Source organism: Phlebotomus papatasi, chromosome 2 (genome assembly GCF_024763615.1).
Source record: "Phlebotomus papatasi isolate M1 chromosome 2, Ppap_2.1, whole genome shotgun sequence".
Taxonomy (NCBI): Eukaryota; Metazoa; Arthropoda; class Insecta; order Diptera; family Psychodidae; genus Phlebotomus; species Phlebotomus papatasi.
In genome coordinates, this window is record NC_077223.1 from 74,057,566 (window position 1) to 74,072,056 (window position 14,491).

General features: G+C 33.1%; 1 protein-coding gene across 1 annotated transcript in view; it reads left to right on the top strand.

The window, feature by feature from the left end:
* LOC129801038 (titin-like) overlaps positions 1-14,491 on the top strand; it is a 257,548-nt gene that overhangs the window by 47,052 nt on the left and 196,005 nt on the right. The window contains exons 11-16 of the mRNA XM_055845796.1: positions 876-998; positions 5,754-6,239; positions 7,711-8,532; positions 8,599-8,946; positions 12,729-12,905; positions 12,989-13,744. Coding sequence (XP_055701771.1) covers positions 876-998; positions 5,754-6,239; positions 7,711-8,532; positions 8,599-8,946; positions 12,729-12,905; positions 12,989-13,744 — 2,712 coding nt within the window. The remainder of the gene's footprint in view (positions 1-875; positions 999-5,753; positions 6,240-7,710; positions 8,533-8,598; positions 8,947-12,728; positions 12,906-12,988; positions 13,745-14,491) is intronic.

The following is a 14,491-nucleotide window of genomic DNA, read 5'->3' on the forward strand; positions in this document are numbered from 1 at the left end:
AGAGAATTGTACAAGACAATATAGAGAAGAAAATGCTTCTTGGGATGGCTGTTTTTGTAAAGTGATCTCGGTTTTACTCGATAATTGAAACTCTAAGGACGTTTTACAAACTTTGCAAATGTTATGGGCATTATGTACATTTTACTTATTTGGATAACTTTGAGAAGTTTTTTTTAACAATCTTTTATCGATACACTCAACTAGTACGTTCTTGGTAAAATTCTGTGGAGGAGTATAAGAATTGGTATTCAATCAATATAAGTCTTAAAATTAATCCTTGATGGGTCTTTATAATCTAATAAAATAGGTTTTAAGTTTCAAAAACATTATCTTAGAATTTAATGAGGTTCTGAAGGTTCTGAAGCAAAACTTTTACAATCGTATTCCAGTTACAAAATGCAATTTAAGATTAAATTTATGAAAGCTCTTAACTACAAAAATAAACAATAAAAATAAACAATAAAAATTGTTTATATACCTCGTTCTACTTATTAATAACACATATAATTCATATTTTTTAACAAGGCAAAATAAAAGTTAGCTAATTTGCAAAACTACATTTAAGTTCATGTTTATTTAATCTTGTTAATTGTTAGTCAAATATACTGTACAGTAGTAAAGTGCAGTGCTATTTGTTTAATTTATTGAATTAGCAATACTCCATGATTTATTTAATAAACCATCAAATGTTTGCGTATAACTGCAAAAATCAAAGTTGGACATTAAAAGTGCGTAGTAAACCCCCTTTTTTCTTAATTCATTCACTGTTAGTGCATTTAGAAAGCGTTTAGAAGTGAGTGCAGCAGTGATAAAAGTAAAAACTGTAAAATTGCATGCAATTCTCACACATAAATCATCTTTTCCTTTAATTCTAGAGTGGCGAACAGTTTCACATTAAAGTTGTTGAAGCAGAACCACGATTGACATTTCTTGGTGGTGATTTGGATGAAGCTATTCTTCTACAGCGCCAACACGATGAAGTGCTCCGAAAATTGCAGGTAAATGGTTCACTTTTCATTCAGAAACAAAAAAAAAAACACCTAGCATATTGTTTATTGGTGATTTTGTGAGTGCCGATGGGGAAATTTATCAGTGCGTTACTGATTGCCTCACGACGATAGGGGAGAAGGTGAAGATCATAAGTAAACTTGATAGCTCTCAGCTGGATCAGTTGCACCAATGTATTAAATTGTATATGTTTTGATGCTAACAAAGTCGAGCGTAATCTTGGTATTATCACCTCATTAGTATGACGAGCATTGATTGCAGAGGGAGATACAAATTGAGATGATTCTGTTATAGCAGCGGAATTAGGTATGGTGGATTGAATTTTGATTAGAAGAAGAAAATCTGATCTCAATTTTTGTAACGGTCAATAATTACATATGTTGCAGTACAACAATATCACAGAATTTCACCGAGATTTTAAGTAATTTATAACCAGAAAGCCCAGAAAGTAAAACGCGTTACTAAACCACTGAGCTACAATTCGTAATTTTAGGTATTAGGTTATCTTTTATGATGATCTTGATTGTTACCGATAGCAGAAAGCTAAAGAGGTTTATAGTAAGGGAGAAATTTATCATATAAACAAATGAGACAAAGCTTACAGGCTTTACGAAATGCTCAAACTTTGATTTAGGGTAGAGTCAGTATTTTTTGCCACCCTTAGGCTTTAATGGCCTCGTAAGGTATGAAATTTTGCTCAGATTATAATGAATTGTTGTATAAAGCTACTTTGAAGCAATATCTACCTATATATCAAGAAGGATTTGTCTCGAGAATTTTGATGAATCTTATTGAAACATAGGGTAAATTAAGCTAATTCAAAACCTGCTTCAAATGGAAATTTTTCGCTACTACAAATGGAAATGGCACTGTTTTCATGATAAATACAATACTTAATTACTAGATTTATATATTTTCTATATCTCAGTTTCATTATTTAGTTCATTTTGCTCTAAATAAAGCAAAAATCTATTCATATCACAAATTTTAATTTGTTAATTTCTCAGAAAAATTAAAAGTGTACCTTTTCACCATCAAATTTTTCATCGATCGACCACGTTTTTCAATGAAAAACACAATGAGGTGACTGTTATTTATTCCTTTTGTTTAACATTTATGTCATATTTTTGGATAATTTTGGTTAAATTAAGTACTAATCTTTATTGTTAGCGGTAGGGTGGAATCACCAGTTCTCGCCAGTGCCCCACTTCTCGCCACTTACATTGAAATCGCTATTTTTCGCAATTTATGAAATAAATGAGTCGCAATTTTTTTGTATTGTTTCTGCTTCTACGCATACAATCGAAAAATAATAATTATTCGTTTTGGATTCACGATTTTGATCACTTTTTAGAGCAATATTTTAAGCAAGTGCATCGAATCCAACATCTCTTACCAAATGTACTAAGTGTCGTCAAATTTTCATCAGGCCAAAAATACCTATTTGGGTAAATAATTTGTCTATTGAATATTTAATTGCACTTGTGGAATACATAAAATTTGTATTTAGTCAAATAATATTTCATTTTATATTATTTTTGTATAAAAATGAGGCATGGCGAGAAATGGTAATATTCTGGAATTGATTTTACCACCTGTCGCCATATCTTTTCAATAGGCGACGCTAACTTCACTTCGTACATTCTCAGTTGTCAAATCTGCATTGTTTACTTTCTGCAAAGCCCCATAATTTGATTTCTCAAATAAAAGTGAAGAAAAATCATTTAAAGAGAGTAATAATAAAGTGATCACAAGGAAAGAGAAATGGTGAATGTATTCTTTTCATAGCATTGCCTAAAATAACCGAGTGTGGTTCTTTTCAAGTGGGTGGCGAGAAGTGGTTACAAATTTTACAAAACTGGCGAAAAGTGGTAAAAAGTGGCGACGAAATGGTTATTTTTGCATTATTAATAAAAATCAGTTTTTTAAGTAGTTCAGCGTTATGTTCTAGGATTATTGTTTTCACGTATCTAGAGCCAATACATCTAAGTAACTTTGTGTCAAATTTGACTTATCTTGTAACAAGGATTCAAAAGTTATGATTAAATGAATTTAATTTTTTCCTAAACATGGCGATAGCCGGTTATTCCACCCTACGTGAAGTTTTCAAATGAAATAATTAGCTATTTCGTGAACAAAAAGGGTTTTTTTCTGAAGTGTCCGCAAATGCTTCAATAGAAAACCCCGGAAATATGATTTTTTTGGAGAGATTTTCTTATTATTTTAGATGGGAAAGGAGGAAAAACCAAGAATAAGAACAAATCTTGGACTCAGGAGCAACTCAACAAGGTTTTGGAAGCCTTTCGTCGCGGTTTCACTTACACTGTTTGTCTCCAATTAGGAACTTTCCCTTCTCTCCATTTGAATTAATTTGTTTCCAACAGAGTTTTCAAATTATATCTAAAGAATTTTCACTAAACAGTAACATTCTAGAAGAGTCAAGGAACAAATTTATGTAATTCTCTTCAGAAAAAATATGAACTTAATGTGTTGAATCTTCTGTAAAAGTTTAAGCGTCTGAAAATAGTTTTGAATTAGGACATTTACCCTATGCATTTTCCTCAATTGTGTTTGTTTCAGTACTTTTCGCCACTTGTTTTAAGATGAATTTCAAATAATTAAGAGACGTAATAACCCATTAGAATAGCAGAATAGAACATATTGTGAGTGTTGAAATACAACTTGTTCTTAAAGTCCTTAAAATATTTGTTTTATATTGGGTGGCCAAAAAGTGCATACATGGCGTAAAGGGCTGACTCTACCCTAATATTAATTAAGTTGTTTAACTGCTCAATTCATGGAGAAAATTCATCATACACTAGTAAAAATAAAAGTACCAAATTGATACAAATTTGATCCTTTTGCAAAGGATGGATCAAATTAACATGTTCTATGTTAATTTGATCCAACCTTTGCAAAAGGATCAATTTGATCCCTTTGTTTTGACCAGTGTACTTAAGGGTGAGCCTGAATTACTACGTAAAAAAATCAATTCTTTTTTCTATTTCCTAAATCGATTGATAAACTATTTTCTAATACCAATACGAAGTATTTTCGAAGATACAAAGGTAAAGCAGCACCAAGCAGATTTACAAGCGCTAGGGCGAACATCCAGATCCAAAACCTCGAAACGCATTTCATCCACTTCAAGTTTTACGATTTTGTCGAATTGGCGGAAAAGATAGCAATGAAACTTATGGACTGATTGGAATGAATAAAAACTTGTTTTCCTCAAAGATAATTTCTCTGCTAGTTTTAACATAAATTTTCTTTAAAATATTTTTTACACCATTAATAGAGTAAATTTTTATCTAGAAATATGTAATTTTTAATTCATAAAAAAATCCGGTTTGACGATTTTGACCGACGTTTTGTTTGTTTAAATACGGAATAGACTTATCAAACTTCAATATATATTATTATTTGTTTTTTTTTTCACATGAAAAATAATGAGCTCCATATTTCCCGCTAATTAGTGACTGTAGCAATGAGGCCAGTGGACTGCTCATTAGCCTGCCATTTTATAATATTATTACCTAAAACTTCATTTAAGCACTTTAAACACGTACTTAATTTTTATGAAGTTTGAAGCTCTCCCCTTGAGAGATTGAGCATTTTGTAAACCATATTTGCATTAAGCATATCTTCCTCATCATAAAGTAGAAACAAAGGAACTACCAAATAATCATTAGTTCTATCAAATTAAAATAAGTTTGTTTTAGTTCGAAGATATTCCTAATGAATATTTACAATCCCCAATTTTTTGATATGTGATCTTTAGAGCTGTGTAATTGTCGACCTTCAAAAATGGGTAAGAAAAATGGTTGAAGGTTATGTTTTTACGTACATGAAAAGTCCACTTATAGACCTCCAAAGCCGAAAATGAAAGACAGCACTTGACGATATTTTTAAATAACTCCAAGAACGTAATTCCTGAAAATTCCAAGTTGGTATTTCTACACTGGTAAAAATAAAAGGATCAAATTGATCCAATTGATCAAAATGAAAGGATCACCGAGGATCCTTTAAAAGTGTCTCTGTTTTGACACATATTAATCTCCGGAATAAACGAGCAAAAACTGTGATAAAGTCATCTTTGGTGTTCGCTCAGATGAGAGAAATATGGTATCAGTAATAAGTTCATCTAACGTGATGAATTTGCATACACTGAGAGTGCGAGAAATCCGAAAAAGTTAAAATAACATTCTGGAAATGTTAATTTTACCCTGGAATATTGATCCAAAATCTGTGTAAATATTACCCTTTTTAGGTGTATTGGGGGTTAAAGTTAACTTTTTTCATGTTAATTTTACCCTTAAAAAGGTGTAAAATTAACATTAAAAAATGTTGATATATTTTTACATCTAAAAAGTGTTAAATTTATGAGGAAAAAAAGTTAATCGCACCCTCTTTTTTTTCTCATTGTACAAAATTTCAAGAGACACTAGCGATCCTTCCAAAGGTTCAAATATCATCCATCTTTTCTAAAAGGATCAATTTGACCCTTTTATTTTTACCTGTGCATAGTTTGGCATTTAGGTCTTCTAAAGATCATACAGACGAATGGACAGATAAAAAGCGAATATCATAGTTTTTTTTAATCTTCTGATTCACTATTGGATCTCGGGGTATGGTAGATAATGAGGGGTCAAAATTCGAGTGTTTATGTAAATTGAACTGTCTTGAAAAATCGAACAATAAAAAAACTATCAGACTGAAATCTTCGTATTAAAAAATATTTTCAGGACAACACAAATCCAGTTGATGAGTTTCTGCGAAAAGTAGATCAGATGATCGAAACAAAACGGCCACGTGCAGAGGTTCTGGATGCAATGGAGCAATCAATAAAGACGGTGTGGGATGACATGACAGCACTTCTCCACAGAAGAAAATTAATTGCAGACACGAATGCAAACTTTCATGAGAAACTCGGGGGTTGTCGGGGAAAGATGAGTGCTCTGGAGGAAGCCTGCCGTGACACAATGATACCCATAGAGGTAGAACCTGTGGAGGAATTTCTCAGTAAAATTAGAGAACTTCGTACAGATGTTCTTGCATCAGTCATGTCTGCCCTGCGCGAAGGTAATGAATTGCTTGCCCAATTGAAAGATATTGCCACAGAGGGGAGCCTGGACTCAAGACCTGACCACATAAAATTTGACGCCATTAAGTCGATTAGTTTAGTTGAGGTTTGGCTGGAGGATCTGCATGATCGGCGGAATTCTTTAGAGGTGTGTATAAAAATATTTCTCAGAAAAATATAGCGATCCCTACTTTAACCAAGTTCTATCCTTTTTTTCTGAGGAGACTAATATGATACTTTTTCACTAAACTGTAATAGTGAATAAGATTAGGAAAAAAGCAATTTAAAAGAAGCAATTATGAACTACTGCAACACCAGTGTGAGAAGTCAATTTGAGATACTTTATAATTCAAATAGAACTTAAATTTATACAGCTTATAAAAATTAAAACACGCCTCATGTAAGTTTAGCAGAAAGGCGCAAATAACTAATGGAATAGTGAAAGCTATAATATTCTACTTTTTCTTAAAGAAACAATAAAATTTGAATTTTATTTTACCATAATTTATCAGCGCAATAATTCATTATTCTTACGATAATAATAAATTATAATTAGAAATGAGCGCGGTATCATAAAAAATTTTGTCTCTGTTGAGCATTTCAACAAATTCATTTTTAATTTGCAGAATATTCGCGATATTCAATCAATTTCTGTTATTCTGTTACAAATTTAAAAGGGGAGTGGCCTCTTTTTTTAGGAAGGAAATAAATGTTCGAGTATATCCACGATTATAGAATATTGCGATGCATTTCAACTCCTAACAACTCGGACAATTTATTTAACTAATTACTATTTTTTCCAGTTGCAAGTGTCACAGGGGCGTGGTTTTTTTCTGAAGGAGTCCACTTTATATTACATAAATTATTGAAAAAAATCGACATCAATTGATTGGGATATATTACAATTCTTGGTACTGCCAATAACCGTATTTAACGAACATAATCTTCTGTTTCAATTGTTAAGGGGGCCTGGCTTACTTTTCGTAAATAGGATTCACTTTAGTTTTCAATTATGATCAAGGAAATCAATATTATTCGATTGGAATTTGTTATAATTTTGAGCTCTCATTGTATTTAACTAACTTTTGTTTTTCTGTATCAAACGCTGTAGGGGCGTGGTCTACGACTTTAGTCTGTATCCGCGATTAAATAAAGCAATCTAACTAGCAGGGGAATTCTGTAACGATATGATAATGTCATACGACAAATTGTCGCAATGAATGTAGAGCTCTTAGCAAGTGGTATGAATCTGATTTTCAATTAATTTTCCGAATTTCCCAAATAAAAATTCTTAAATTTGTCATATGACATTGTCATACTCTTAGAGAATTCCCCTACAGGAATGTGATGTTAATTTTGATATACATTGAATTCTGTAAATTCAGTAATCCTTAATTTTAATTATCTAAAGTTTGTTTATATAGTCAGTTATAGAATGTATATTCTTTTGACATGAAATAAACATATCTATCTATCTATCTATCTTGTTAAGGGGGCGTGGCCTAAAACCATTTTTGAAATATCTCACTTCCGGAAAGATATTTTTTACCGAAAGAAAAATGCTGCAAAACATTTTGAATGGAATTGAACTGATTTTGGGAATCTCTGTCGGTTTCCAGGTTGCTTGGCAAAGCAGGAAATCCCAGTTGGAACAGTGTCTGCAACTGGCGGTATTGGTGAAAGAACTGGAAGAAATAGAGGCCATGCTTCATCGCCGGGAGAGCGATATGTCAATATCCTTTACACTGGGCGACACAGAGAGTATAGTGGATGATCTGCTTCGCGAATATGTGAGTCTCAAAGATGATGCCATTCTTTTGCGAGATCGTGCTCTTAAGGTGGCAAAGGCCACGGAAGAACTCGTGCGATCAGACTGTTTTGCCGGTGATGAAGCATGCGCCAGAGCGTACAGTGTTCTATCGAGATGTACGGATTTCTTCGACGAGACAGATCGCCGGGAGAATTGGCTACTGCAGGCCAAAGATTTCTTTCATCGTGCCGAAGAGGTATTGGCCACACTCGAATCGATGGAGGCCGAAGTGGCAGATGTGAAGGTATCTTCCGAGGCACCGGAAGCTATTTCGGTCTACACGCGTCTCCTGAGTCGACTCAATGGTCTCATCGATGTACCAGTGCAAATGGGCTACTGTCTCATGGATGATGTGGGTCGCACCCAACCCGAAGTGATGGGTGTGAAGCGTGTAGTGGATGAATTGGAAAATCGGAAAATCTATTTAGAGAAAGTTTGCTCGATAAACAGTGAAAAACACGTCACCGTTTCCGAACATATTAACAATTTCTTCCTTCACTACAATGAAATCCTCTCTTGGCTCGTGTCCACTGCGGAATCATCGCTCAAAAATCATAACACATTCGGGAGAAATTTGCCCACAGCTCATGAATTTCTCACAGCACAGCATCAGTTGCTCTCAGATCTTGAGGTTGGACATTTACATCCATTTCACGAAGCTTTTTTTTATACAATGTCTCTGTTTTTTTGTCAACAGGGAAAAGGCAGAGAAATCAACAAACTCCTCACGACACTCGCTCCCATTCTCGAAGAAGTTGATGAGGAACAGCGGAGAAATATCGACGAAAAGGTGGAAGCTCTGCAGAAACACTGGACAGATGTGAAAAATATCGCAGAAGCTCGTGTTGATCTTGTTTCGCTGTACATTCAATTTTTGGATGAATCAGAAAGCCTTGCAAAAACATTTGATCAAATTGAGGCCATTCTCAAGACATCACCAAACGAAGAGAATCTGCAGCGCATCCAGAAAGCCTGGACTGTCATTCAACCGGCATATACTGAGATTAAATTGACTGCAAGAAGGTTCATCGATGAAGCCTCCAAAGTAAGACTCAGTATTATTTTTATATTCGTTAAATTTTTAATCCTGTTCTTTCCAAATTCCAATGCAATCCTCACAATCCCAATAAGACTAATTTGTGAGTGTATTGAGAGAATTTTATATTCATTTTCTTGTCTATTTTATTTTAAAGGAAAATTTGAGAAGGTTTATGAGTTTATTTCAACCACAAATTCCCCTTAAATAATCTTTTTATTATTTTAAAATACTTTATATCGCTCTTAGAAGAAAGATTATGTGTTTATCGTTTTCTATAAAATATTATTCATCCACATGTCGTATAAAATTTTTCAAAAAAATATAGGTTATTTTTTATCTTTGTTTTATTACCGATAAGCAATAAGTTCAGATCATTAACAAATTTAATGTTGTTTTTAAAATAATTTAATTTTCTTTTTATTAATTTCAAAATTACTTTCTAGAACGATTTGGACAAATGATTTTAAATTGAGTTATATACCGTAAGGCCGGTTTCAGACTAGAAGTTTAGCCCAGTTCCCGAATGTCTCAAAATCTTACATAGCGAGCAATTTTATTGCTTTTTGAGAGCAATAGATCATTTGTCGTTAATAATCCAATCCTAAGTTAAATTTTTCCAAAAAATCGTATTTGATAAAAAATTAGATTAGTTAAGCCATATAGCTAAACCTTAGGTCAGAAGCCCGTATAAGTGCGCGTGACTTTGTCATCTCCGGGTAACTTTGACATACTTCTGTTCGCAAGCTTTCCTTTTCTTCTAGAACTTAAGGATGATCTTTACCAACCCGATCTACCATATCTGATCGGTGAAAACTAAAGAATTAAAGAAAGGCTTACGAACAGGAGGGGTAAAAGTCACCCGCAGAGGACAAAGTCACCCGCAGAGGACAAAGTCACCCGCATCTATAGTAGCTCAATTTTACATAGTCGTTCGCAAAAACAAAAACAATATTTTTAGGTTGAGTATGTCTAAAGCGAATTCAAAACTAACATAAATCAATTGATTGGATTTCGAATTTCGTCGTACAAAATTTTTCAAAAGAATAAAATATTGTAATTAGAAAAAATCTAATATCTTTCAGCTCTGTAGTTCCATTTTTCAAACTCTATAATTGTGAATCATGATAAAAGACCTATAAAAGTAAAATCCTTCTAGTTAATCTGAAAAAAAAATAGTTAACAAAAAAATCTAATTCTGTCAGTCATTAAATGTTGCTTTTAATTTTTTTTATAAAAAAAGAAAAAGATAGCTAAACATCGCAGCTGTGCACAACTCTCGAATGATATTAGATGCTATATCCCAATTGTAGAAGTTCGCAATATTGTTTATATTAATAAAGATTCATGTATATGTCAAAATTCTTCTCCTTTGCATCATTTTGTTATGATTATCGACACACAACCAATTTATTGATCGTCTGAAAAATGCCCACATTGACATAGCAGTTAATACGCGATTAAATTTCGAACAAAAATAACGGTTCCAAAATAGATACATTACCGCTGATAATAACTAAATTCCAAAAGACTTGTACGGGTTTCAGACTTAAGGCTTAGCCAAATGACCTAACTGCTTTAATTTCTTATCTCTCACGATTTTTTTTAGAAAAATTTAACTTAGGATTAGATTATTAAAGACGAATGACCTATTAGGCTCTTAAAAAGCAATAAAATTGCTCGCTATTTAGGATTTTGAAACCTTCGGGAACAGGGCTAAACCTCTAATCTGAAGACCGCTTTACTTTGTCCGAGACTCGAAGGCCTTTTCAACAAATCCAAACTCGTCCTAATCGGTTGGAAAATACATTTTCTAGATTTGTTAAACCTTTAACCTTGAAATCGAAATATTGACATAGAGACAAATAAAATTACGTCCAAAAATCCCACGACGCGTTTTTGAATTACCATTCATAAGGCATAGTTTTGAAGAATAAAGCGACACAAAAAATCAAATTGAGAAAACCAAATTGATATTAATGATCCTTAAGTGGATTTTTAGTAAAGTCGTGCTTTGATGATGCTATTTAGTATCTTTTACTATTTCTTTTCTGGCTTTCAATTATTATGGAATTATGTTTTAACAAAATGTAACGCATATGGGGCAACCTTTGTCAATTGCTCGAGAAAAAATACTTTGCAAAACCCAAGAAAATCCGTGAACTCCAAAAACTGCTTTTAACATCTTAAAAACTCATATATCGCTTCACTAATCCCAAAAAAAATCGTTCTTCATCTTTGTCATCCAAACGTTTGTTTGAATCTACGCTAAGACGGAGATGGCCGCACGAGGTGGGAAAAGAACAAAGATATAATTAAATCAAATCAAAAACGCTTTACAGCAGAGGTGTGCAAGAACCGTTGAAACCGAATAAACGTCAAAATAAGTTTGTTCAAGTAGCGTTTTGACCACTGACGTACAAGTTTCTTTTGACGTTTTTTCGGTTTCAAACGGTTCTTGCACACCTCTGCTTTACAGACTTGAAAAATCTTTAAATTGCTTCGGGAAATTCGAGAAACCCAAAATTTGCTTCGCAAAAGTCCATAAACTAGATAACTTTTTTTTTTAGTAAAAACGGGAATGTGTCACCCCTTGTTTTCTAGTCTTTGAATGATAATTTTACGGCAATTAGATCTCTTTATTACGTAGGGTAAGTGTGCCAAATTTCGGCATAGTTGCATGCAAGCGCCAAAGTTTCAAGTTTGAAATGTAATATTTTTAATATAAATTGAAGTTTTTATTACTTCTTCTTAAGGAGTGTTGCTTAGAATTTTGTAAATAGTTTATCGTCTTTATTTGCTCTAAACTTGGCTCTAAAATCATTCTTAATACATTTTAAAATGAATAAAAATGTAGACATATGCTTCCTGTCTATTTCTTTTTAGTTTAAACTTAATCAAACCATGTAAGAGGGGCGGACCCTATAGGTTTTGATTTAAATAAATAAATAGTAATAGTAATATTACATTGCTTTGGTGGCCTATTTTGGCCACCTTTATTCTCATAGTTCCTTGCCCTTACAGAATTCTTCCAATGTCTTTTTCACATCATCTCGTTCGTCGAAGCGACATTTTTTTGTTATTTTTTGCATTGTATAATCTGTAGTGTATGCAAAAACTAAAAAATCATGGAAATTCGGAGAACAAAAGAGTGGCCGGAATTTCAAGCTGGCCGAAATTTGGTACATTTACCCTATTGATCAAATTTTAATTTTTGTATTTACTAAAATTTACTCTTTATTGATGTATGGGACACAGCTATTATTTATAATTATGATAATCAAAAGTCGAAAAGCTCATGAATTAAAACCTCAGCGATGATTTTTAAAAGGATTATTCTGCAGTATTTTAAGAGTTTTCTTTAATAATCTTACATTTTATTTTTTTCCTTGCGAATCCTTTGCAAAAAATCATTTGCAATCAATTTTAAATTTATCTATGTCTTCCGTGAATTCATCTTCGTGATGTCGCTGTCTTAATTAGATAGTTAAAGAGTTTTTGTTAATTTTATAGTTAAACTTTTCTCAGTGCATTAAACGTGAATGTAAAATTAGTAAAATTCAATATACCATCCTGTCAATCTCATATGCCCATTAGTCAATCCTCTGGTAATTTCTAAGACTTCTTAATTTAACATTAGCCTCTTCCAGTCACAAATAGGATAAGATAGTTATAGGAAAATTATAATTATAAAATGAAAGTTTGAGAGAGAGTAAATCTCTCATGAGTTTGTGCGTTCGAACTGGCTGGCTTTTCTCCAAAACGTCAATGATATTCTATTTATGTAACAGGTCGCGGACCCATATCTTGAAACAAAAAGTGCCTGCTCTCGAGTCGATGAGATTCTGAACGATTTCAGTTCGCGACAGTTTAGTATCACGGAAAGTTGGGAAAATTGGACGCAGAGTATTACCACTAAGCGCGAGACCGAGTTACTCTGGGAGAAAATTATGTCGGAAAATGTTCATGTGAGTGTTGCTTTATTACAAAATATTTAGTAGTAAATTGCCAGATTTAATTTGATGATAAATTGTTTTCTGGTAAATTGCAGACACTCAATGCAGCATCCAAGCTCGATGCTCAACTCTATCCAGTACTCTCGATAGCTTCCAATGATCCTTCAGCACTAAAAATCTTCGTTACGGAGAAGTTAACCAGTGTTTTGGGGGATATTGCAAAAGCAAAGGGTGATCTTCAGGAACGTATCACTGCCACATCCAGTCTCGATGCCAAAGATGAAAGTACCACGGAAAAATTGCAACAAGTGATAGAAAATTTGTCATCGATTAAGAACAGGCTAGATCGTATTGCTAATGAGTATGAAGCTCTTGTGATTTCAATTGTATCCTTCCTAGAAGCCATAAACACTACCAAAACGCGTATAGAGGAATACTTTGCCACACAGAAAGTGATCAATCGTGACAGTGCTGAACGTGTTGTGAGTGATCATGAGGCCTTTAGGGACAATGTAAAGGCTCAGTTCCGATCATTGATATCGCAAAGTGAAACGATTATTGAACGTATCCGAACTCTAGAACCAAATGGGGCAAAAGAACATGACACAGATCGCATTATCACCCTTTTGGAACAATTGAGGATGACCTTTGAAACGCAAATTGAGTCAAAGAGCACAGAATTGAAGGAGCAACAGCAATTGGGATTCTTCAATAAGGAACTCAAAGAGATCCACGGGAATCTCGATGATATGACGAAGCAATTGGAGGACACAGAGATGCAACAATGTGAAACTCTTGCCGCTATTTCCACCAAGTCCATTGCTTTTGAATATTTTGAGAGGACCATTGATGTAAGTTTATAACATATTAATCTTGATTTATTGGTCAGATTCACGATCACTTTGGACGCATCCATTTTGCCATAATTTCTCTTCGCATTCGCGTGGGTGCTTTTTCTCAGTAAACATTATTGTCCCAAAAAAGTCGCGATGTGTTTATTTAATCAATGACACAAGTGTGTAAATTTGAGGATGATTTAATGCAGAAAAAAAAAACAGAATTAAACATAAGAAAAGAAACGATAAAACATTCTTGAAAATTCAATTTTATTGCATGAGACAAAATTGAAGTATATTAATACGAAATGATTCCAGAGATCGCAAAACACTCTTTTGGGTTTTTTTTTCTCCACCACATTTGAACTAAAAATATCATGGAGGAGTAAATTAAAAGTTGTTATAATTTTAGTTTTCTTTTGCGGAAAAAAAAGAGAAGAAAAGCGATTTTCCAAACGCCTACATATAGAGTATTTTGAGCATCTTGTCCCGCAAACTCTTCTGATATCCATTTCGTCCCACAGTCAAATTGAGGACAAATACAATATGTTGAACAAGAAAAAAAACAACAATAACAATTTTATTTTAGTTTAGATCCTGATTTTTATAATGCACAGATATTGCAAGCGATAAAGAATCATCTAATGGGAAATTGAGTTCAAATTTATTTAGTCCTTCTTTTAAATGTGTTTTTTTTATCTCATATCAAAAAGTGTAACAAACTTTGGATTTACCATACTGACGTGAAATTAAACCTTAAGT